General features: G+C 49.8%; 2 protein-coding genes across 2 annotated transcripts in view; one reads left to right on the top strand and one right to left on the bottom strand.

The window, feature by feature from the left end:
* Positions 1–1,848: 1,848 nt before the first annotated feature.
* TM2D2 (TM2 domain containing 2) lies at positions 1,849–3,246 on the bottom strand. The gene is made up of 4 exons (XM_054804763.1): positions 2,980–3,246; positions 2,811–2,898; positions 2,593–2,708; positions 1,849–2,377 (listed from the first exon to the last, which is right to left on the bottom strand). Exons 1-4 carry the CDS (start codon positions 3,183–3,185, stop codon positions 2,164–2,166), a joined length of 624 nt encoding a protein of 207 aa, XP_054660738.1. The 5' UTR covers positions 3,186–3,246; the 3' UTR covers positions 1,849–2,163.
* Positions 3,247–8,180: 4,934 nt separating this feature from the next.
* ADAM9 (ADAM metallopeptidase domain 9) overlaps positions 8,181–24,551 on the top strand; it is a 30,041-nt gene continuing 13,670 nt past the window's right edge. Inside the window, exons 1-6 of the mRNA XM_054804752.1 lie at positions 8,181–8,592; positions 18,176–18,273; positions 19,664–19,728; positions 20,798–20,876; positions 22,808–22,884; positions 23,644–23,833. Of these exons, the coding sequence (XP_054660727.1) occupies positions 8,499–8,592; positions 18,176–18,273; positions 19,664–19,728; positions 20,798–20,876; positions 22,808–22,884; positions 23,644–23,833 (603 nt within the window). The 5' untranslated portion in view covers positions 8,181–8,498. The remainder of the gene's footprint in view (positions 8,593–18,175; positions 18,274–19,663; positions 19,729–20,797; positions 20,877–22,807; positions 22,885–23,643; positions 23,834–24,551) is intronic.

Raw genomic sequence — 24,551 nt, forward strand, 5'->3', positions numbered from 1 at the left:
GCTTACGGCTGGAGCCCCTTGGAGGTCCCCGCTGCGGAGCTGCAGCCAGCGGGGCCGCCCGCCCCACGGCGCCCCACGGCACCCCATGGCACCCAAGCCAGCTTCAGCGGGGAAAAGCACCGAGGGGAGGGTGAAAGGCTGTTGTGGCCTCTGCCTTGATCTCGTTTGTCACTGCTATAAAACAAGGGATAGAGACTCACCGGGGGAGAAGTGTCCCTTGCTCCCAGAGCGTTTTTGGTAAGATGCAGCAGATGGGAGTGGGAGCCGGCGGTCTCCAGGCGATGTGCATCCTCCCGGCCCAAGGCACGAGTTGAATTTTATTGCTGGTGATGTTAAAGGCAACTCCAGCTACTGCTCATCTTGGGTAAGTGTCCCAATAAAACGCCTGGTTTGAACACTTACTTTTTTTTTTTTTTCCCTCCACTGTCCCAGGGTGAGTGCATGGTGGTGGCAGGGAAGTCACAACCATCTCTGTCTTTCTGAACACGTGGGCAGGAGGAAGGCTGTGGACCACTACCCTGCATTCCTCAGTGTCGTCAATGACAGCCTCGTGCACGGAAGGAATTTGAAGTCCTGCTGTTAGCTGGCAGCTGCTGGGCTGAGGACGTGGGGAGACGTTAATGACAATAGGCTTTTGCACATGGGATTATTATTATTTTTATTTTTTTTCTTTCTGGCTCACTGCATAATTCCCCCCCACGCCCCCGTGAGCTTTTCAGCCCCGTTGTTCCGCTGGTCTGAAGAATGTGGTAGTTTATGATGAAGCCTTCCCCCCACCCCAGTGCCCTGAGACCTATCTGAAGCTGCCAAATTCAGATTACTTGTGACCTAAATGGGATGTAAACCCCATTCCCCAGAGAGGAGGAGTTGTTGCAATAAACCACAAACCAAAACTGGAATAGGCAGAATTCCTGGCCAGACTGAACCCCATTGGAGACAGAAGTTAACAGGCAGAGAGTTGCCAAACACAAGCGGCTGGAGGGTCTTCGGTCTGGTTCTGGCTGTGACTTGCTGCAGCTTCCTTTTCCCGTTTTTATTCAGCTCTGTAAGTTTTCAGACTGCATCTGGTGGGGCTTCCTCTTTTGGGTGCGAGGTAGCTTGCAGCTCCCACTCATTTCGGTACTGCGGGCTGGAGCCGGGGAGTTGACCGGCACGCGGACGGCAGCTGCCCTTCAGCAGCCCTGACCCCTTCCCAGCCCTCCGACGGCTCCCGGCCGCTCCCCACAGCTCGGGGGGGGGGGGAACGAGCCCTCTGTCACTGATGAGGCAAAGCTGGTGTTTAACAGTTTTGCAAAAACGCAAGTGGTTACCATTGAACAGTCGTGGTTTTAAAGAATATGACTGTCTGGCGGCAGGGAAAGGGAATGTGACCTGCTGCCATGGGCAGCATGATGGAGTATGTTTTGAAAAGCACTTATTTACTACGAGGGGCAGGGGACAGGAGGAGAAACAGGTAATTTTAAGTTAACACGTGTACTTTGGAGTGGTTGCAGTGTCCTACAGATGATGTTTCTAGAATATGAGCGTGGTAGGGGAAGTTCCATCGCTGGACACAAGTGCTTCTTTTGAGAGACCTGAACAGTAACTTTAGTTGCTGTACTGTGGTTTTCCCTGCCTGCAAGAGAGTGGAAAGTAATGTTCACCAAAGGGTGCAGCTTCTACTAAATCTAACGCAGCTTCCCCTGCAGCCAGTGAACACAGTTTTGAACAAATAACGTAGAATTAGAACTCATCCCTTTGCCACAGAGTCTCTAAACCATTGTGTTGGGTTTGCAAAGTCTAGTAACACAAAACCACATGCTAGCGGCCTGTGTCCCTGCGTTCTACTAATACTGAAAGCACATGGAGTCAGCTCCTTCCACACTTTATTAAGATTTGTTTGACCATCTGTGTTGGCAAGATCTGATTTCTTAAATTGTCACTGCCTGAAGGGGGGGGGAAATCCAGATTATTTGAAACAAGCAGAATAGATACTGAACAATTTTGTATCCAGGGTTTGTACAGAGGAATTAACAGGAATAATTGTTCAGCGCACAAAGTTACAGCATTGTAAATCCGTGTTTGTACAAGGCGGAAGTCTGTTCTGGTGCCACGGAACAAGCGGAGTCCGTCTCCAGTCCTGCAGAGACCCGTCAGCCTCTTCTGGGGTCAGCTGTGCTCCTCTCAGTACACCGTGCACCAGTTGCTGCCGTCGCTGGGCATCAGCCCGCCGGTGATGAGGAGGATCAGATCCACGAACCACCAGATCCCCAGTCCTCCCAGCGTCAGCAGTTTCCCCACGGCGGTCCCGGTATGGCCCAGGCAGAATCGATCCACTCCGAAGCAACCCAGGAAAAACGAGTAGAGCAGAGTGGTTATAAAATAATGTCCAGTGTACCTGCAAGGGAAGCGCCCGGAGCTGGTCAGGGGGCGGGGGCGGGGAGCCGCCCCCACCGGCCGGCTTTCCCCGCCGGCCTCGCCCCGTTTCTAGCGGCGGGGCTCCCTCCCGTGGGGGCCGGGGGAAGGTGCAGGGCCGGGAGCGGGGCGAGGGGCCGGGAGCGGGGCGAGGGAGCGGGGCGAGGGGCCCTCCTCCCGCCCGAGGACGCGTCCTACTTGACGCAGGGCCGGCTGCCCCGCAGGAAGCTCCGCGGCTCGGCGCACTCGATGCCGTCCAGCGCTCGGCACTGCACCCGGGTACGGTCCACCTCGCCGTAGGCCTGTCCGCCGAACTGCAGGCAGCGCGGGCGCCCTCAGCCGCAGGCAGGGCCCGGAGGCCGCGGGCAGCGAGGCCCGGCCGAGCCTTCCCCCGCCCTTTCCCGCCCGCCGCTCACCTTCACGCAGCCGTGGCCCAACTCCTGCTGCGCCGTGGCGTTCCCGCCGTGGTCTACCGGCTCCTCGCACTCCACGAACTCCTCGGGGCTGCGGGGAAGGAGGGAACGGTGAGGGAGGGGAGGGCGAAGCGGCCCGGCCCAGCCCCGCCTTCCCCCGCCCGGCCCTCACAGGTAGGTGCAGAGGACGAGCGGCGCCCGCGGGTCGGTGTAGGCCCAGGCGGCGGCGGGCGACCCCGACCCGGGCTCCTCGGGCTCGGTGCCGTTGTGAGGGAGGCCGCGGGAGGCGCCGTGCAGCAGTAGCAGGTTGCCGAGCAGCAGCGCGGCCTGCCCGCACAACAACGCGTAGCCCACCGGCCCGCCGCGCCGCGGCGCCATGGCGGCGGCCGCTGCTAGGAAACGCCGCGCCCGCCCCGGCCTCCGGGTCGCACCACCGCCCCGCCACAAGCAGCCAATGGGCGCCCGTCGTCTCGCTTCGGGGGGCGGGAAATAGCCGCCAGCAGCCAGTCAGAGCGAAGGCGGAAGAGGCTGCGGAGAAGGCTGCGTGGAGGCGAGGCGGAAGTGTGCGCCAGACGCGCAGGCGATTGGCTGCTAGGGAGGCCTGCCAGCCTATGGGCGAAGGCAAGGGGGCGGGGCGCGGCCGGGGCAGGGCCGGCGGCCGCCCCCGGGGGCGGCCGGCGGCCCTGCCCCGGCCGCGCCCCGCTGTGAGGGCCAGCCCCGCTCCCCGGTGCTCTCCGCGCAGGCCTCCGGCAGAGAGCGGGTCAGGACGCGCTGCCCAGCTCGCCGTGAGTTGCTGGGGCGCCCGGTGGGAGCCGTCTGAGGCCGTGAGCCCGCCGCGCGGGAGGGAGCGGGCCTAACCGGCTGACTGGCGGAACGAGGCCTCGCTGCCTCCGGCCTCTCCTTGCCGTCCCGGCGCTCACCCCGCGCTCGTCAGAGGTGCCGGGGGTGCCTATCCCGGTAACCGGGGATCCTTCTCTGCAGGAGGCGCACCCCGTATCCCCTCCCCGGGGGTGCGGGCTCTGCGGGCGCCGCTGCCGCCTGCTGTTCGCACCGGGGAAGGCCTCGCCTCGGGCTGTGCGCCCGTGGGTCATCAGTGTACTGACCGTACCGGGCAGGGAGAGGCTCCCCGAGCGGCCGGGACTCGACGTGAGGCAGCAGCAGCCCGGTGCCTGGAGCAGCTCCGGCGGTGCGGAGAGCTGGTTCTCCCCAGCGCTCCTGCTGCGAGCGAGGGTTTAGGCAAAGAGCTCCCCGTAGGACTCGGTGAAAGCCCCCCGTGTGCCTGCTGTAGGGTAATGCCACCTTCCCGAAGGAACTGTGGCTCCGCTGGTTCCCCAGCGGCCAGTAACTGTTGGGCTGCAGAGCTGCGCAGTGGTACAGCCACATTCGGTTTCCTCTGGCCTGCGACAGGAATCGGTTTGTTTGCTGGACGCGATGGCGAGCTGTCCCGCCAAAACCTCCTTTAATGATTAAGAGGCTTCCAAGTGGCTTTAGAAATAGCTTAAAGATTGTGTAGCACGTGGGATGAGCGGCACTGGATTTCCTTTGCAGCACTAAGGCGGGCAGAGGAAAGATCACATCGAGTGTGTGTTTTACTCAGGTTTTACACCGGTCTCTCAGTGTAAAGCATCTTTGAAATGGATGTCAATGAAACTCATGCTTTAGGGTCTGATGTTTCAGACTTTACTACGTTAATTACTGGGGAGAGGTGGTGTCCAAAGGGGCTGGGAGCACTGTCGGAGGTGAGAGGCGGCAGCAAGGAAATACCAGCCAGGGCAGCAGCAGGTCATGGTCCGGAGGGAGCTGTACAGCCAAGTGCTGCTTGGAGTAGGCCCAGAGCCAGGAGGGCTGAAGCTGTGTCTCTCTTCTCTTGAACTCCCCGAAGTGTGACCCTAGAAGTCTTTTGAAATAAATGGGACTCAACCCCTCGAGCAAACTTCCTGTTAACGGGCGAACAGGAATGGATTTCAGGAGTTGTCTAGACCATCTCCCTGCCCAGAGGAGGAACTAGTCCTGCTTCCATAGTCAAGTAGCAGATTTTTTTTTATCCGAACTGCCCTACCCCTTGTACAAAGTGATTGGCATTGGGACCCTGCCTTGCCTAGTCTTGGTCCTTTGTTATGCTCAGAGAGCTGTAGAGATCCACCTCTGAGTGCTCTCTGGATTGACTCGGTGACTGACTGAAGAGAACGGCGCACTCGGCCATTTAAAAGCAGAGGGTTAGAGACTGGGATCCTGCTATTGACCCTCTGCATCTGGACAAGCCGCTGCCTGTTTCCATCGGGTTTCTTCTGCCTCATTTAATCCCCCCCCAGTGTCTTGAGGTCATTAGATTGGAAATGCCAAGCGCAGTTTGAGACAGGTACGTGGCATTCATTCACTCCAGCTGGAGGCCAGGCAAAGCATGTAATTTGATAAGAATGCATTTGGGAAAGAGCCATTACCAGGATTCGTAGGTGCCAGTTAGCCAGCGATCACCGGTGCGATGTTAACGACTGTGCTTCCTGAGCCAGCTGGACTGTTGCTGGTGATGTTAGTTGAAGTCCAGACTGCATCCAAGATCCTTAATCTGTCTTATTTACAGTGCTTATAAGCAAACACCATGCACGTGGTATGTGGAGAGGATGTGGGAGCCAGCAGGACTGAAGTTGGAGGAGGAACATGACACGTCTGACTTTGCTATTTAAAACCGCTGTTACATGCTCAGCCAGTTTAGTTGGAGTTCTTATACCCTTCAGTCTGGCAAAGGTACACATTCGGCATTCACGAGAAAAGGGAGTGTAATGGCCAGCCCCAGCACGAGGATTTCTGAGAAATTTCTTTTCTTGCTGATTCTACAGCTTTGTAACAAAGAACTGCGAAAATAACTGACAAACAGCAGATGTTGTTTGGGGAATTCATTCCATATCCTCTCCCCTGCCTTCACTCTCTGCTCAAGCACAGTGTGGCTCGCTAAACCACAGCCCGGCAGTGTCTGTCGTCCCGCTCACAAAGTGTCAGTGAACTCCACAAGTCTCTACGTACAAGATTTACGCCCTGATACACCGGACTGTGCTGCCGCTCATGTTGCATCATCGGCGTTGCTCCCTTTAGAAACCAGACTAAAAATTTTCTAAAGCCCCTACGGAGGATTAGCAGTGAGAAAACGTAAAGGAGGGAATGCCTCCCTCCGTGGGCATTCCTTCCACTGCAGAGGAGATGCAAAGTCCCAGTTATTTGCTGGTCGTTACATCTCAGGCCTTGCACCGTCCTCTTTGCTTAGGAAATGGGGCTGCTGTCTTGTGGTCCCACCATCAGCCACAGGCAAGAGACTGCGTCCCTGCTCTGTCAAAGGGTGATGCAATGCTTTTCCTTGAAAAACACCAAATTCCCCTCCCCAGACATTGAGTGAGGTCCTTTTCAGCATCTACCACATAAGCTTTGTTATCATGCTGCGTATTACTTTGCCTTTGGTGTAAATAGTCATAAAGTCTGTGCTGAAGACAACTAACAGCCTGAATCCCAGTGCTTGCCTTTGAGGTTTCATTTGTGACTTAAGACATGGCAGAGCTCCGGGATTTATTGGTTTGTTTTACCCGGTTCTTCTCCAAGAGCATCTTCCGGCGTGTCTGAGCGATAGCTCTGCTGATGTGGGCATTTCAGGTGTGCTTCAACTTGTTGATCAAATGAGCAGTTCTCCAGATTTTTTGTTTCCGAAGTTGGCAGGTTTGCATTTGACCAAAATGTGTGTTCAGAAGCTGTCCTAGCTTTCCGGCCTCATTTCTGGTTCGTTTCCGGAGCTTTGAGGTGTGTTGTCTTCGATTCCTTGTATTGCAAGGCTGCAGTAGTGGTGAGTGACAGGAGGAGTCAAGGGGGATGGATATGGCTCTTGCTAAATACGGACCTGGGAATCTCATGCCCCACAGGCAGGAACCACGGGATTGCATTCATGTTTGTCTGTTATTTGTACAGTGCACAGTGGTATCCGTATTTGATCCGTGGTATTACCATAATCCATGGGAAGCCTCCTGTATCTTGGGTAACACCCAGCTTATGGGAAGCACAGGGTATTACCTGACTCGAAAGCTATCTGCAGCTTCCATAAGGGTTGGAGATACAAAACCCTTGTGTTGTTTCTAATATCAGGCAGGAATAAAATCCTCTGTGTCACCTCAGAGTATTACACAATTTAGCGTGCCGGCTCCCTGCATAGCTTTGTGGTTTGGTCTGTTAGGATACATAAAACTGGCTTCACGGAGTAAAGCTGTTGCCTCCTTCCAACAGGACCAGGAGGTTTTCTGGTTGCTGGAGGCTGCAAGGGGGGGAAACCTGAGTCGCAGGTCATCTTGCTACAGCTCCCGCAAAATGGATGTAGAGTTTTGGAATGCAAAGGGCCAAACAACTCTTTCCTCTTTAATTGTTCACTGAAGCACAGCAGTATAAACCTCTTATAAAATCTTCCAAGAACTCATCATTAAGGAGAGGGGGAAGACTTGCGCCAATTGCTCAGCCTGTTACGTGTTTATTCATGGCATCTTTTGCGTTATGTGCATTCAAAAGCAATTTCTAAAACATCGTAGATGGTGGTCAGAACCCTGTGAGTCAGAACTTGGGTGCGTAGGGATGTTTCTGGCTGATAGCACTCGCATGGCACTCGCGTCCAGTTGTGTGCTGTTTGTGCTGAGGAGATATGTGTGGCCTTTGGTGTAGGTCTGGCTCTGCATCTATGGTGAAGTATTTTCTGCATCTGTTTTGTTCAAGAGCAGCGACCTACTAGGGAAAAGAACGTGGATGCTCAAAGAAACCCATGAAGTACCACACTCAGAAAACCAAGAAAGGTTATCGGTATCTGCGAAGTTGTCGGTAAAACTGGATTTTATTTGTCTAGGTTCTTGTACTCTGCTTATCGCTATAGCATGAGGGTGCTTCTCCATCGCCGTTCGGTAGTGTGACTGATGTGTCACATGTTGTTTATTCCTCTTTCTCCCGGAGGAAGACACCGTGCTCCTTGGGAGGGTGTTTAATGGGTTGTTGTACGCCGGCCGGAGACAGGTCAGAGCAACACGTATGACGCTTGGAGTGGAGGGCAGAGCCTGTGACGGTGTTTCATTCTGGAGTTTTTCTCTTGCTCACCTGTATCCCGTGGTGTGAAGTTGTATTTCCATGTGCTTCAAATTTGTACTGTAGTTTTTTGGAAGGGAAGGCCAGAGGAGTGATTGTATCCGTGGTCTGTGCTGGCACCAGTTCCCTTCAGCAAGCTTTTTCTTCGGGACCTGCTTGCTCTCGGGACTAAGTTGTTTTTTCCCTAAGAAAGCATTGGGAACGTTAGCGCTAGGTCTCTTCCAGCCTCTGCCACGTTCGGGGATCTCTCCCGACACAGCGGGGCTCTTTCCGGAGCACGGTGTGGCTCCGTGGGGCCGCGGCCAGCCCCGTCCCGCGGGACCGGTGTGTGACGAAATGCTGGCGTGACGGAGTTTCGGCGGGTGCCGCTGCCGCGGGCGGCTCGTTGATGTCCTACGTCCGAGGGCCCGGGGCTCCCGCCGCCGGTGCCAGCCCTGTGGGAGCCCGTTCGGCGCCGGGGCCGCCCCTTGTCCGCGGTGCTGCGGGCGGGCGGGCGGAGCGGCCCCGCCCGGGGGCGGCGCGGCGCAGGCCCCGGCCCGGCTCCATAAGGCCGCGGGGCGCCGGCCGGACCCAGCGCCCCAGCCGGGAGGGGCGATGCGGACGCGGAGCGCCATGGCCTGGGCCCGGGCGGCGCGGAGCTGCCTCTGCCTCCTGCTGCTGGCCGCGCCCGGACAGCCGGGCCGCGCGGGTGAGTGCGGCGGGGCCGGGGCCTGGGCCTGCCGCCGGCCTCTGCCACCCTCCCTCCCTCCCTTCGGGCGGGCCCGGCCGGGCTGGCAGGCGACCTCCGGCCCCCCCTCCCTTCCCGGGCCCCTTCCCCTTCCCCTCTGTGAGCTCCGGGTCCCCTCCCCATCACCGCCAGGGCCCGGCCTGGCCCTGGGGCCGGCTGAGAGGGTCTGGCAGCCCCCTTCCCTTGCTCGGGCTTCCAGAGCCCGGCCTGGCCCCGAGGGCTGGCAGGTGGGCTGGGAGAACCCCCCCTTCCCTTTGCTGGAGCAGGGGGTTCTGCCCCGGCTGTCCTCATCTCCCCCCGCTCGATGCGTGGGGCTCTGCCCCTGTGCGGGCAGCCCTGGCAATACGTGCTCACGGACAGGGCACGGGGGTCACAGGAGTCTGAAGGACCCCAGGGAGGAGGGTGCTGTGGGTGGTGACACAACCTGGGCCCTGTCCAGGACCGTGTCTGCCAAAATGCTCCCTGGTAAATACCACGCATGGTGAGAGATGCTGTGGAGGGGCCAAGAGGACAGCAGGGCCTTTGTCTTAACCCTGAAATGCGAGGAGGCAATCTCAGCCGGTGAGCTGGCGGGGTCCCATTACACCTGCTCGAGTTTGCAGGCGTCCGGGGAAGGCTGGCGCTTTGCTCTCCAGCCCTCCTGTGCCAGGCCAGGCGGTCTGCTCTCCAGGTGCTCTTCCAGGCTCTTACTAAGCCGGTGGTGATCTGTGTACGAGAGAGCCTGTAAAACGTGCCGTGGGGCGGGCAGCCTGTTCATGGGTCTCCAGAAATTTGTGTGAGCAGATCCTGGGTACAACCCCGTAATTTCCCCTGCCCAGAGGATATTGGGTTTCTGCGTGGAGGTGACAGAACACCCACATTGTTTCCACTGCGTTTCAGGGGACACGTGTAGGGACCTGTGTCTTCCCCCTCTCTGTTTGGGTGGCCTCAGCCACGGAGCCAGGCCTGGGGCAGGACCCCCGCCAGCTGCTCTCCCCCGAGGAGGACGGAGGCTGCGTCCTGGGGCACGAACTCGGGCGCAGCACGATGCCATCGCTAATGGCACTGAACGGACACCGTGTTCTCTTTATGGGCTGTTAATGAGTTGATGCTGTGCTGTCTTTATGGGCTGTTCATAAATTGAAACTGTTCTGTTTATGGGCTTTTATGATGCTGATTCTGATGTTATATGTACACAATAGGCAGAAATGTCTCCTCTGTCGTCATTTTCCTTCTCCTGAAGGCATATATGCACTGTGTTAAACTTCTGCGTTTATCATTAATGCGTAGTTTTATAGTCAGGACTTCCTAATTGAGGAATCTTTTCTAAAACTAATATTGACGCTTCATGCTGAGACACAGTGCTCTTGTGGCGGGTATCTCTCCCTGAGGGATTCTGTGCTGCGAATCTCTTGCCTCTCACTTGGCGTGGCATTACAGGCGGTTGTGAGCTGTGTGCTAGAATAAAGCCAAGCTTTGCAAGGTGGCTGCTGGCTTGTGGCGGAGGTAGCACGGCGTGCTGAAAACTGCTGTGCCAGAGCGCTGAGGAGCGAAGTCTTAAATGATGCATCTCCTGGATATTAGATGCTTGTGCTTCCAATGGACTGGTCGGTGTTGGAGGAGTAATACTTCAGTTCCCACCTGTGGGTGGGAGGAAGCACAGGTCACTGAGTCACTGGTGGTGGATGGCAGTGTTTCTCTCTGCCTTCTGAAATCTCTGTCCCAGCTAATAATGCCAAATCTGCGACGAAAGTTAATGGACCTTCTTTGTCTCAGGGCTGAGCATGAAGAGAGAGGAGAAACGAGTCACCTGCTTCAGTTTATCCAGGAACTTCCAACTTATGGGTTGGAATGGAAGTGCTTTGGACACTCCCCAATAAATAGGGATATGAGGCATAAGTGGGGTGTTATCGGAAACTACTAATTGAAAATTCCTGAATGAGCATAATCATATAGTGATGAGTAGCCTTAAGGGGTTTGTATAGTGTAGATTTTCCCCTCCTATTTGTGTCCCTAGGAGGCCTGGCCTCAGTGTTTGGCTGTATAAATTAATAAAGAAACCATCTGGCATTGCCATAGGCAGGGACTGTGGTTTTTGCTACTCTGTCTCTTCCCCAGTATTTGGTGTCGTGCACATACCGGGATCTTCTAGCCAGGCTTTATCAGTTTTTAAAGGAATTCTTAAAGCGTCTAAACACTTTGGTTTCAATTTTCTGGGGAGATGCAATGTTTGGTTAAGATAATTCTTTTGTTTAGCTCATGAAAAACACAGCACCGCCTCACCCATATTTCAACAAATCTGGGACAATCGTTCAGCAGAGTAAAGAGGGTTCTTGTGGTTATTTCCTCCATGTGAAGAATAAAAAGAGGAAAGAAATTGCAGCGTAGCTAATCTTGACTCTTGTAGTGCTTTGTTTTTGGAAAAAGGAAGTTTGAAACATGACTTTGTAGTTTTTGCATGTCTTGATCATTCTCATTTCTCAAGCTAAAATAAGAAAAAAAAAGTTTATTTGCTCAAACCGAGTTCTGTGATTGAATTTGTATTGCGTGGTTTCCTTTGGAGGCCAAATTTAAAGATAGCAACATCTCCAAAGAGAAGCGTTCCCACGAACCTCCAGTGTGAGAAGCGAGCTGACAGCCACGCAGCTACGAGACGTGGAGGAAGCGAGTGGGCTCTGTGTGCAAGGAGCTGCTCTCCGTGTAAGGTTGTCACAGATGGAAGGGCAGAGACTCCAGGCCCATTGACCCAGGAGGAAGCATGTCCCGATGAGATTAATTGTCTCGCACCAGAGGATACTATGGCTTTGCTCTGTTTCTCCTTGTAAGAAGGTTCCAAGGTGGAGAGGATGTTGAGACAGTACCAGAGAAGAGGAGCAATAGTCCTTTCTGAGGAAAAAGAGTAGCTCTCGTCTTGCGAACAAATTAGTGTGGTTGTAGGAAGGGCAGAAGGAATAGTAAGAGTCTAGACAGGAAACACTTACAGCATTGGTCAGGATTTCAGCAAGAGGGAGGTAGGAATATTATTCTAGGAAATATTGCTGTAGAAGAGCTCAATATCCTCATTAATGTCCAACACCCCCGGTAAAAATACTAAGAAAAATTATGCCGACCGTTCTTGCCAGCTTTAATGTTAAACAAATATTCCAGGTGAGGAATAAATCAAGTAGATTAATTTACTTCTCTTGCCATGATAGTTGGTCATCTTTTCCTACCTTCCAAAAAGGCACTGTGACACAGGAGACCCTCTTGGTCTGAAGATTGAGGGCAAGGAAGGGAGGTGATGGAAAGAAAAGCCAAGGAGTACCACCCTGTAGAAGAACAGCTGGCCAGATGTTCCCGGGTGCTTTGGAGATGGAGCACCACCAAGGCACTCTTTAGCTTTGAGGTGGGAAGAACTGAAGCTGCTGGCTTCATAGGGAATGTTTCTACTCTTAGCAGATTTGTTAGCTTGGTGTTTTCTATAAATCTCTAAATATTTGTAAGTGGACTTGGATAATATTTACATAGTGAAAGTGAAAGAGATTTTTGCTTCCATCAATCTGAAGAGTTAATCCTACTACAGCTGTCAGCGGGAAGGTCAACTGCACCTAAAGATGCTTTTCCTAGTATGTAATCAATTGAGGAAATAACTGAAGAAGTAATCGGTGGTTACATGTTGTTCTGGAAGGACATCTGTAAGCCTGTTCACAGAAGTTTTTTTTCTTGACAAAGTCCTTTATGATTTTGATAATGGGATACAGAGAGTGCATGCTGAATTTGCAGTTGATACCCTTCCAGTCAGATAGGATCCAGGCTCCTTACAGAAGCAGTTAGCAGTCCCAATAATGGGAACATGGGGGAAGTATCTGGCAGAAAGATGCGGCTTTAAAAGGACGGGTGCAGAGTGTCCTGCTGAGGTGGAAATAAGTGTCTGCACAAGTACGAGAGGGTGAAAAATGGGGTGCAGGAGCATGCTGTCAAGTGAATCATCCATGCTGTCTGTTATGGAAGCAAGATTAACCTGTGGAGATACATAAACACATGGCTGTTGATACTCGTGAGGCTTCACTGGACTGTTGTGTCCTGTTTGGGATCCTTTTTCAGGATAGGTATGGTCTAACTGGAGAGTAGAGCTGGTAGAGCCTAATACGAACGGTCAGAGATCTAAGGAATAGGGTCCACAAGGAAATATTGAATATTGGCCTTTACTTAGTTGACGGAAGGGAGAGGGGGGTGTGATAGCACACTTTGAAAATCTAAAAATTTGCAGCCAGACAGAAGGGGAGTAAACTGTCCATGTTCTTTGGGGATTAGAGGCACTACTTAAAACACAGCGAGGGAAATCTGTTGGACATCAGGGGTGCTTGCTGGAGATGCTTTGTGTGGAACTGGTCCTACCTTGGGACCCGAGGATGGACTAGATGGCTGTGTAAAGCTTTTAGCACTGCTTTAGCGAGCAGTCTGCTGCTGAAGTGTCAGATGACTGGTGCGACTGACCTCATTTATTAATTGTAATCGATTATAATGATAGTTAATTTAATGAGTTTGTGTATTTAATGCTTTAGCAACATGCATCTTCTGACTCAGATATGTGCACAGCTAATAGAAGATTAAAAGTCATTGCTGCTAACTGATGCTCTAGGTTTAATACGGCTTTGGACAAGCCTTTACGTTTATAGTAAAATGTCTAAGAGTTGCTAGGGGGGATGCAGGCGAAGAGAACATTAGCAATATCCTCTGTGCGGTGCTGATTTTTTTCCTGGCTCTATTTCTACTCTCACTTAGGGATTGAGTAAGTTGAAGTAGGTGAATACAAGTAAATGGTCATACTGGGTGTCCTCTGAGTTTCACTGATAGACAGCCATGAACAAATTTGGGTACTATCAGAGGAATTTCAGTGTGTTGCTTATTGTACAGAATGATGTTCTTCAGTATCACGTGTGATGCTGAAATTGGGGGATCTGAAAGGGGCAGTCAGAGCAGAAATGGAGCCCCGCAGCCATCGCTGGCAGGCCCAGTGCCATGCTGCAGGTGGAGTGGGCTTTGAGCTTTGTTTCCACAAGTCCCGTCCTCCTCAGTGTGGGAAGAGTGGTTTTTTGCACGTTCCTTGTTAGCGTCGGTCTGCTGCCGAGCTGGTCACATGCTGATGAGCTTGTTTTTATGAAATGAGTTCCTTTTGTGGTGTAAAAGGCTACAGTCTAAACTTTACTATTCCTTTTTGGGGGTTTTTTTAGGGGTTGGGGTTTTTTTTGCTTCCATTGAAGAATATTTCTTTGACCTCCCTTTAGTAGGCTTGGGAAAGAGTTGCAGTAAAAGAAGGGTGATATTGGGGTGAACTGTTTACTGTGGGTAGATGTAGCTGCATGCTGTGTTTCTGTAACTGAGCCAATGGTCTGCAGGCATGCCAAGCTCTGCGAAGACAGGAGATGCAGCTTGACTTTTGCTGAATATAGATCTTACCTGTCGGGGAGTGAATGCCATAACAGCTTACCTCAGCGTCTGGAGAACCCTAACAGCTATGACACGTTTCGATGGTTTTCAAGCTCCCGCACGCTATGGAACGCACACAAAATTCCTACTGTGGATTTGGGGCGGGGAGGGAAAGATGATTCACATCTTCCTAGTTGCCTCCAATGTTTGGTAATTAAAGGCAGTCTTTAATGAGACAAGATTAAATATAGGGGATGCAATTGGTTTTTTTTCTCCTTGGAAATACAATCTCAACTAGGGTTACACCCAAGAATGAATGATAAGAAGCATATTCTCAGTGGTGGCATGTAGCACGACTCAGACAGCAGCCTTGGCCATTGGCAGGAAGCACCTGAGTACAGGAAGTCCTGCAAGTTACTGAAAAATTTATTGCGAACTACTGTGCTTGAGAACCATACTTATTATATTGCAGTGAAGTTTCTCAAAAGGAGGTGGAGAAAAAGCTGCACACAGTAGTGTATCTTAGGAAAACAATATAAATTTCTTCAAACATCTTATGTGGAAAAGAGCTGAGTATCTGGATTTGGGGTTTGCTGTCACTTCTGCCTTTCCTTAATTGCCATGAATTAAAACCCCCTTTACTTTGTACTGAAATGTATGGATGAATTCTCATGGATAGTAACCATCTTGAGTGGAGGGTAGCATCTTAATACCAACGTGGTTGCAGGAACATATCCAACAATGCCTTCACAGCGTGTGAGAACCTGGCGTTTATCTAGACTGCTGCGATAGCTGCAAGCTGCCTTGTCCTTGCGGAATTCCGCCCTGTGCTAATTGGGTCAGAGTATGTTTTTCTTCCCCGGGTGAGATAAGGTCTGAATGTGTCAGTCACTAGAAGCAGCCTTGGGTCCTAGGTGGGACTTGAGGTGGCCAGTGTGTTATTGGAGTAAGGACATGTCTTTCAAGACCTATGTTACTCATTAGGAAAAAGGTCCGTCCCCTAGTAGGAGCCTTTGTAGGAGGAAGATTTAGGGATAGGATTGTCTCCTGCGCGTTCTAATTCCTACTTCATTGCACTTGTCGCTTTCATTGGATTTTTGATTAACTAGTCTGGTGCCCTCTTTGAGGGTTGCTAGTGATGCGTGTAATGTTGCACAGGGCAGTTGGCATGAAAATAGACTCTTTATACAGCGAAGGTCAAGGCGATGGAGGTACCTGCCATTACAGATGCTTTTGTCCTGGGAGGTGCCAGCAAAGGGGTGTGCTGTGCTTTCAGCCACTGCAGACCGGTTTTGTCCCAGTGAGAATCTCACAAAACAAACTCTTCTCTCTTCTATACATCCGCGGGCTCGTTGTCAATTCGATCCGTGCTGAAACGTGGGGAGAGAAAGGATGTTTTTGCCAGAAAATGAAAGAGAACCCAAAGTTAAAGGGAACGCTGTTTGCATTGTTTGAACTTTCAATGTGAAGGCTGCTTTTCTCTTTTTAGTTCCACTAGAAAGCAAGGTGATGCCTTCCTACCCTTATATTTTAGCATATTGTAGTAGGAAGCACTTTGTTAAGATGAACACACCCTTCTGCTCTGATGAATTTTGCCCTCAATGAAGGGAAGAATAAGGCACCGTACCTGAAACCACCTCCTAAGCTGGGGGTAGTGATGGGAGGGAAGGAGAGCAGAAAGCAGGGGGAGAACTGTCGGAGTGTTCAGAGAGTTGAAAACCGAACGCTTTTGGTGCCTTTTCTCTGCAAGAGCCTCTCAGAGTTGCACTCTTCACAGAAATCCCTCCCAGTTTTGCTAGCTTCATGGGATGATTCACTCCTTTGTCTTCCGCTTCCAAGCTGCTTTTGGGGAGGCATGCCGCTTTCTGAGCGCTGCAAAGGTCAGCCGTGCCCTGCTGTTTCTGTAGCATGTGTCCTAAGAGTCTCCAAAACTCTGTCCAAATGTCACACCCCCCACTAATAAAGGCACTTCTGGATGGCAGTGGGGAAGTAACAAGTGCAGAGCAGCAAAGTGCAAGAGCTCGGGACAAGATACGAGCGCAATGTGTGGTTGGAAATGACGAATGTAGAGAAGTGATTTGCCGGAGTATGTACTTTGGTGGTTCATCCCAGGGAAGGAAGCAGCCCTTCCCTCCCCTGTTTTTTGGGGCCAAGGAGGTACTTTCTGTAGCCTGTGAACATAAGGGCTATTTTCAGGAAGTTTCTCTCTGCTTTTTTAATACCTTTATTCCAACAATCACTGTAATTAATGAAACTTCTGCTGCAGTATGTGTACTATGTTATTTCTTGAGAAACAACACAGCTCTGCTTATGATTGTGCGATAAAAATGTTGTATTGAAAATAGGTGCACTGCAGTGTATCTGTGTTCTCCAGACAGACAGACGGACGTACGTGCTGTAACGTGAGAGAAGTTGAAAGCTATTGAACTGCTTTTGCTTCCCCTTCAGGGCTATCGGTGGAAAGAGTGCAGAAAAAGTGGATGTGCTTTGCACTGGGGCAGTGGCTTACCGGGATGCCCGTTTGGAACGCCAATCCGAGGTGATACTCGTAGTGTTGAGGTTGCTGGGGACAAGAGAGGCTGCAAAAGCAACTGCAGGAGTCTGAATGTCTCTGCAGCTTGGCGGTTCTGGCTTGGGGAGGCTTTCGGGGAACCCCTGGCATTAAAGCCCATGTGGGGGCTGCAGCCCATTTCCAAAATGACGGAGCAGGCCTCCCACGGAGGCTTCGAGCGCACAGTGCCATCGTGCCACCGCAAAGGCACGGATGCCTTCGGAGTTGCAGTGTGAGTTTTGGTATGCTCAGAGTGGCTGTTTTTTAAATGAATGCAGCATCTTGGTCCCACTCAGAGAGTGTTTGGAGGATCTCAGAAACTAAACACCCTCTCACGCCTTCCCCCCCCCCCCCCCCAGGATTTGGCAATTATTTCTGGAGACAGGTGGCGACAAGGAGGGTAACTGCTCCCTTCCCCCTACCTGGGTTGGGAAGCTTAGGCTCCTCTGATGAGCTCACTGATTCCATTGCCATGAGCTAGTAAAACTGTTGCTCTTAATCCTGCCTGCAATCCCGGGTGACCAACCTCCCACTTCCCCGGGGGAGCTGCTCCCGAGCCAGGCACAGGCAGACAGCAGCCATTGATGGGAGAAATAATTTACATGTGCAATTTATTATTGTTTACACAGTCGATAGAGAACAGTTGCTTGCAAAAACTGATGCCTTATAAAGGAAACTTAGACCGTAGCCTTTTGTTTGGTTCAGAGGATCTGTCTGATGTTGCATATGCAAATCATTTATAAAGTGGTCTGCAAAAGGCCGCTTTGTTACATGCATTTGTTTCACCTCACTTGTTTTTATAAGGTCCTTAAGAGCTCTCTAAGAACCTAATGAGTAGTACTGGCCTTGTGTCAGAAGTTTGGCGTAATGCTGAGCTCTGCTGGGCTGGCTTTGTGCTGCCATGCCATCGGGAAGCACAGGAACCACTGGAGCCCCTGGGAGCTAATCTGGAGAGGCTGCATGGTCGAGCTGGTGCCATTCAGCAGCTTTGCAGCACGGGACACCTGGTTTTGACACTGTCTTTCTGTGTGTCCTTGAACAAGTTCTCTTTGTGCTGACCTGCTTTGTTAAATGCTCTGATTCCTGCTGATGGGAAGTGATGGTGTATGAGGTAGATACTTGTAAGACAGTAATTGGAATGCGAAGCTTTCAACGTGAAACCTTTTGGAAATTTTGGTGTCTTCTCTGCTGTTTGTGTGTTGTTTTCTCTGACCTTTTACGAGGCAATCCAAGTGTGCTCTGCTCAGAGATTTGCTGTGTGTATCAGGGCCTTTGGCTTTTTCTTTTTGGGTTACAGCTCTCTAAACACGTGCAGTGCCTTGGCAATGTGGTGCAATGTTGTTTCTTAAAAGTAAAGCTTGTAAGTATGCGATAGGAAACGATGCCAGTCTAGTGGCAGAGGATCTGTCCCGTGCAGCGTTGCAGACCTGCATGGAGCAGCCCCGTTTCAGGGGTCTGTGACAAGCTGGAGACCTGAGCTGGAATCACGGGCTGCCTCCTTCCTACTGAGGGGGCTTTTCCTGAAATAGCATTTTCTTCCTTGTGCCTTATCCTTCCGATTGCTTTTTTTTTTTCTTTAGCCAGTGTTTCTGTTCTGTTTTCTAGGTTTCCAGCAGGTTTCCCTGTTGTCTTCCTACGAAGTTGTAATCCCGCAGAGGTTAGGAAGAGAACGACGAGAGGCTTCCGATGGCTCCTCAGTACAGGTACTGTACAGTACAGTTTTTAAAATGCCTTCAGTTTAATATCGACTTCCTAATGAGATCCACCCAGAACTGACCTGAAATTGTCGTGAAACGCTTGTCGGATTCATCTAGCAGCAAACAAGTATCCATCCTTACAAAAGATAGATTACATCTAGCATCGCCTTTAGCTGAGTTACAGTAAATACCTCCCTGCTTCAGAGGTTACAAGTTGTCGCAATGGATTTTTGATCTGGGTGTAAAAGTTGCATAATAAGAGTTACTAAGCACTGGAATGAGTTTCAGAGAGGTGGTGGAATCATTATCCTGGGAGATGCTCAAAGTCTGATGGGAGGAGGCCCTGAGCAGCCTGGGCCAGCTCTGTAGCTGCTTTGAGCAGGGGTCAGATTAGGCAACCTCCAGCGGTACTTGCCAGCCTATATTATTCTGCTGTAGCCACATAACTAAAGACTGCACGCTTCAAAGTATTTGGATTAGACCAACTGTGTTTAGTGACAAATCTTCTAAACGCTGGCAGAATTTAATATTAGCAAAAATGCCTTGCCGTTTATCGCAGTCGTTGACCAGTACTCCTGCTGTGATACTTAATGTCGTGGTCAGGCAATTCAGCTTATCCACTTAAATATTAAGGTACCCTAACCACTGTGTGTAGCACTTGGCTGGCACAAGGCTGTGGAGGTACTGGCTCACTGTGAACGTTCAATATTAAAACTGTATTGTCCTTTTCCAGCTGTAACTAAGAGGTTTTCTGTGGAAGTCTTAGAAACAAGGAATAAGAAAACCACAAAGCTATTTTGAAATAGCTTTCTTCATGTGACTTTTCCCCAGTTACACAGGAAGGGATGCCAGGTTCCGGAGGTAGGGACAATTATAAAATAGTTTTCAGGCTCACCCACATGTGATTATTCCTGGTCTGGATTTAGGAAGGAAAGTTTATTAGCTCAGTCTCTGGCAATTTCAGTGTGTGGACATGGCGGTCATTTTGTCTCCTGGATGTCAGGGAACCAGAGCAAATCCTGATGGCTGTGTCATCTTCTCATTGCGAAGCCTCATGGGCTCAGCGACACCGGCTAGGAGCAGAAGGAACACCCGCTCCCTGACCGGTGTCAGGATGCCAGCAAGAACCATGATGGGATTGACAGAGTGCTGCATCCCTCTAGGAGGTGGTTTAAATTTTGTTGGTATGAGCTGCATCTCCAGCAACTACAGCTACATCTAAAAAGGCTAACGATACAGACTAGTCCCGAGTTATGGAGGATGATGGTAGTGATTTGAATGCTATAGTCGTAGCAGTAATGGAGCTTGCAGAGACAGTTTTCTGCCAAAATTTTATTGATTTCAAAGAATGTTTTATTCATTAACATGAGTAAAATGCAACTTTTTTTATATTCAGGACAGGGTGTCGTATGCTATTGAGATAGAGGGAAAAGAATACACAATTCATCTAGAAAAGAACAAGTAAGTGATTAATTTCTTGCAATTGTTAAATTCCATCTATTGTGTCCAAATAACAAGCTGGCAGGTAGCACGCGAGTTCCGATCCTTGAGGCTCTTTATGAGAAGTGTAGTTACATGCTAGCTCTGTGAAATCTGCAGAGACAGAGGGCAAAAGTGGATTCAGTCACCATCCTGGCTGTCAGCCAGCAGCCCTGGTGATCCCCGCTCAGCGAAGGAAGCAGTAGTTTGCTCAAAGGAGATCTGAAATGACACTCTCCATCCACAACTAAAAATAAACAAACTGAACTATATGTCAAGTAAATATTTTCACTTTCTTCTGGGTTTTGTTTATTGTTTCAGGGTTTTTCTTCCCCTGTCTCAGTAGCACAAGAAGAGTAATAAACGAGAAGCTGTCTTTATATCCAAGGCCTTGATATCCATAACTTATAGACAATATAGCTGTTGCCTGGCTTGAGGTCAATTTTTAAAGGGCTGCTTGCAGCAACAGCAAGTTACCGTTTATCAGGCCATTGCTTCTTAAAACTGCCCTGAAAATAGACAAAAGAGACATTAACTATTTAAGTGTAGAAGCCCCTGGGGATCTCTAGCTGCTCCTTGCCAAGCCCCCGACCCTTGGAAACATGGGAATTCAACTGCACCGCATCAAGGGATTTACTAGTATGGGTCAGCAGTCTTAATCGTGGGAGACTTTCCCGATGCACTTCCTTCCACAGCTGGGGAAGAGAAGTCATATGCAGCAGACTGAGTGCTGGGATTTTTATTTTTTTTTATTCTGCATGAAAGCAAACTTTTAGCACAATTTAATGGGTTTTGAGGCTTGTTTTACGTACCTGGGGTGAGGTATTGATTTTTTTCATTAATGTTTCCGCCATTCTGATATCTTGGATTTTGCTGTGGAAATGCACCATTTCTTTGTTAATTGGGTTTTTTTTCCTTTTGAATGTTTCCTTATTTAATTGCAGTTTACGTACTTGTGATGCTTTTGATTAAGATCATCTTACTGCCCTGCTGTAATGTCGCGGTCATTCCATGAAATTCCTCTTGTATTCCTTCTCCCCTTTCCTTACAGAGAACTGCTTCCCAAAGATTTCACAGTTTATACCTATAATAAGGAGGGGAAGTTGCAGACTGAATACCCAGATATCCAGGTAGGAATTCTTTCTTTTTATACCCTTACCGAAGGTGACTTGAACACTGAGCATCTACATGATGAGGTGGTCGCATGTTAGAAACCGATAGTTGTGTTTTTTCACTGGGCCACCTTCTACTCCCATGGGCACACTGCCTTCTTCCTGGAGAGAAGCCTTGATTTTGGATGAGGCTCTAGCTTGGAGCTTGTAGTAGATCCCCTTTTCTTATGTGGAGGTGATTGCTGTCTAATTAAAACTTACTCTTCTCTAAAAAGGAAATGTTCTTCTTAGCTGCCAGAACCCTTATTATCAAGGGTGGTGCTGTCCTTGTACAGCACCGTGCAGTGTTGGTATCGCTTCTGCACGCAGGCCTTGCTTCTCACGGGGGCCAGAGCACACGGAGCAGAACTGGGCTGTTTTAGTGGCTGAATATATACCTTTAATTTTGCACACAATGGTCTTCCAGATTGGTCCACAAGTCAAAATGAATGGTCAGCTGCTGACCCATCTTTTCAGTTGTGTGAGGCTGTCTGTTAGCAACTCTGAGGATTTTTCAGAGTCGACAAGGCTATCCGTTAGTCCAGAAATTTGGGAACTACTGGAGGGGATGGATGAGATCAAGTCTGGAGGACTATGAGAATGATGTTACCTGCATAGTATCGATGGAGTTATTCCACTGAAGAAGCAGTTGGAGCCCTCTCTTTCTGCACAAGGAGGCTGCCTGATAGGTTGTCTTTGAAAATTTAATTGCTGCTGTAGAATAAGAGTAAAAAGTAGCTCGTGTGATACAAAAAGTACGAGAGTATTTCTAATGGCTTCACTCTTCTTACGTATCAACGTTGTTCCTTTGAAAGGGAAGTGTTAGTCATATGTGATTCATGGGATCTTGTTTTTTTGAAAATAGAGCACCTGAGTCAGCTGGGGATTGACTTCCTAGGGATTGACTAAGGAAAAATGCTTTTTCTGCACGAGGTCATGAAAGTCCCTTCGGTGGCCTTGAAGGATTAGCACATGCTTTCAGTGCTTTCTGTGGTCATTGCTGAAACAGCAGGCGACATTATCTACCTGACCCCTGTAATAATGTTCAAAAATGCACTTGCCAGAGAAAATGGAGTGTATTTGCCCCATACTACCCCCTTGTCTGGTTTCCAAAGTGTGTAGATACAGAGGACAAAATGGAAGTACTTTGTTTCATCAGGGCTGATGAGGGATGTACTGTGCAACCGAAAGGTCCCGGCAGCGCCGGTTGGCGAGGATAGCAGGTGTTGGCCCTCTTCTTGCCGGAGAGAGGTTACGTACAAGCCAAATGTTCTGCAGCGCTATTTCCTAGAAGGCTGAATGGTGATTTGGCCCAAAGTGGTAGGGAGGGGTTGGCCTCAAAATATTTGAGGCAGGGTGGAGGACAGACGTGAAGAGTAGGATGGCTTATGGTCAAGTTAAGAAATGCTGTTGCTCGATAATGCGTCTGAGCCCTGCTTGCCGGGCATTTGTAACGCGTTGGCAGCGCCAGCTCTGAATCCGGCTTCAGGCAGAGTGACTGAGTGGGCGAGGGGGATGTTAAACCAAAATCTGTAACGAACTGCTGGTCCCATTGAGTTGTGAAGAGGCTCTGCTTTGCAGGATAGGGATGCAGGGATCCGTTTGGAGTCCTGTACCCTGGCGTCTTGATTAGCTTCATATATATAAGTCCTTGTGGTGCTAAGGCAGGTAAGGAAATCCTTAGATGCAGGTTAGTGAAGGAAACACTGTTATATTGTGGTAGAGCTAGAGGCATGTTTGAAGCTATAGATAAAAGGCGTGTGGTAAATTTAACTTAAAGCACATTACATTGTCAAGTTGTAACTACTGCTGGTCACTGGTAGGCATAGCAATTACGCCACCAGAGATCACACTGGGTGTGCAGATACGCGTGGAATATGTGTGTAATGCGCCCGTGTTTTCCCATATAGGATCATTGCCATTATCAGGGATACGTGGAGGGGACCCTGGATTCTGTGGTTGCTGTCAGCACTTGCTCGGGGCTCAGGTAGCACAGCTCGTCTTTTGTGTCCCTGTTGTCACGTGAGTCTCGCGGCTCGCTGAACCTGAAACAAAATTCTTGCTCTGTTTTTAACCGCTGTTCAGCCAGGCGGGGATTTATTGACCCGGGCCAAGCTGCAATAGTGTTATGACTTTGTGCAGTCTTTCTGCGGTACCTTTTATTCATGTAGTTAATAGATATTTGAAATGCCATTAAATAAGTTGCAATTTGTTATCAGAGTACAGTAAGTCATTCTTTGGCACAAATTTTGGATTATTTTCTAATTTGGGTAGATGGTCGCTACAAAGAACTGTACATAGTGCAAAAATGGAAAGTCGCACGCTAGTCTGCAAATTTTACAAAATTGGCCCTAAAGCTTGTGCACATCAAATTTGATTGGAATTTTTTTTTCTGCTTTGGGCTAATTTCCATAACTCTTGGTGCTTTGATTTTTTTGCAGTGCCATGTCGGACACCAGAGCGTCAACAGTAATTGAACTAAAGCATTTCTGCTTAAGGCCTGCGACTTAATTTCTTGGGCATTGCAAACCCTTACGAAACCATTTAATTTGCTATATTTGTGAAGGCCCTATCCAGGGCAAGGCTGCTTTAAGGCCTGGGATGCATCATGCCGTTTTGCAAGGACTGAGCTATAGGCATACCTTTAGTTATCAAAGAATAACTGTTCCTTTGCTTTACTGTAGAAACCTGGGTAACGATCCTCTGTGCTTAATGCAAGAATTTCTCACACCCTACCGTACTTTAGGGGTTTGGTGACAGTAGGGAACATCACCTATGGAATTGAGCCAATGGATGCCTCGTCTGCCTCTAAACACATTGTATATCGATTGGATAATGTGAAGAAAGAGCCCACGATGTGTGGGGTAAGCACTGAAGAGCATGAAAGGGAACGTACAGAGGAAAATCACCATCCCAGTATGACTCAGCTGCTGCGAGTAAGTACTCCAGTGTTTTCTCCACAGTCCCCTACAATGCGTTTTGTGACTGTTCAGCTAAGAATATGGAAGCAGCTTATCAGATTTCCTGGGATTTAACACATGCCTAAAGGTTTCTGATTCAGAGGGCTTTCTACGCTGCTGAAAAACTCAGTTACTTCAACAAAGCAGCTGCAATTTCCTTGTGCTTCTGCACACAGCAGTGAGAGTCGAGTGGTAGTTAGATTGTTCAGGGGCAGAGCTTTCTGGGGCTTTTTAAGGGCAGGAACACTAGCTTCATTGGAGAGGCTCATTAACAAAGTATTGCATCAGAAGCCAGGAGAATATTGTGGTGTTTATGCCATTCTCTTAACCCTCTGAATAACAGTTTGGTGTGCAGGTCCCCCTTGTCAGTTTAAAGACCGGCTATACAAGAATACGGTTGCAGTAAAAGCAGGACTATGAGAAACATTGTGTTTCACTTCAAGGTTGTTGGCTTTGCTTGTTGGTGTCTTTCTGCTCCTTTGTAAAAACGCATGCTGTCTTTCCAAAGAAACCTGCGTGAAAAAGTAAAAAGGTCCCTCGCTCTTGAAATGCAGGAAATCTTTGTGCAGCTAAATTTTAGTGTAAATTACTTACAGAGAATTTGTCATTGCATCGGATTACACTTCTTGGTTTTGGCGTGTTTTCGTCTTGGCACAGTGTGCTTTGGGTGTGTCTCTCAAACCACTAGCTGTAT

Source organism: Grus americana, chromosome 26 (genome assembly GCF_028858705.1).
Source record: "Grus americana isolate bGruAme1 chromosome 26, bGruAme1.mat, whole genome shotgun sequence".
Taxonomy (NCBI): Eukaryota; Metazoa; Chordata; class Aves; order Gruiformes; family Gruidae; genus Grus; species Grus americana.

Bases quoted from the DNA above. Each gene is read 5' to 3' on its own strand.
- TM2D2 (XM_054804763.1), bottom strand. From the start codon at position 3,185: ATGGCGCCGCGGCGCGGCGGGCCGGTGGGCTACGCGTTGTTGTGCGGG. The intron at 2,899-2,979 runs GTGAGGGCCGGG...CCTTCCCCGCAG, and splicing joins CTCGTCCTCTGCACCTACCT to CCCCGAGGAGTTCGTGGAGT. The intron at 2,378-2,592 runs GTAGGACGCGTC...CTTCCCTTGCAG, and splicing joins GGCAGCCGGCCCTGCGTCAA to GTACACTGGACATTATTTTA.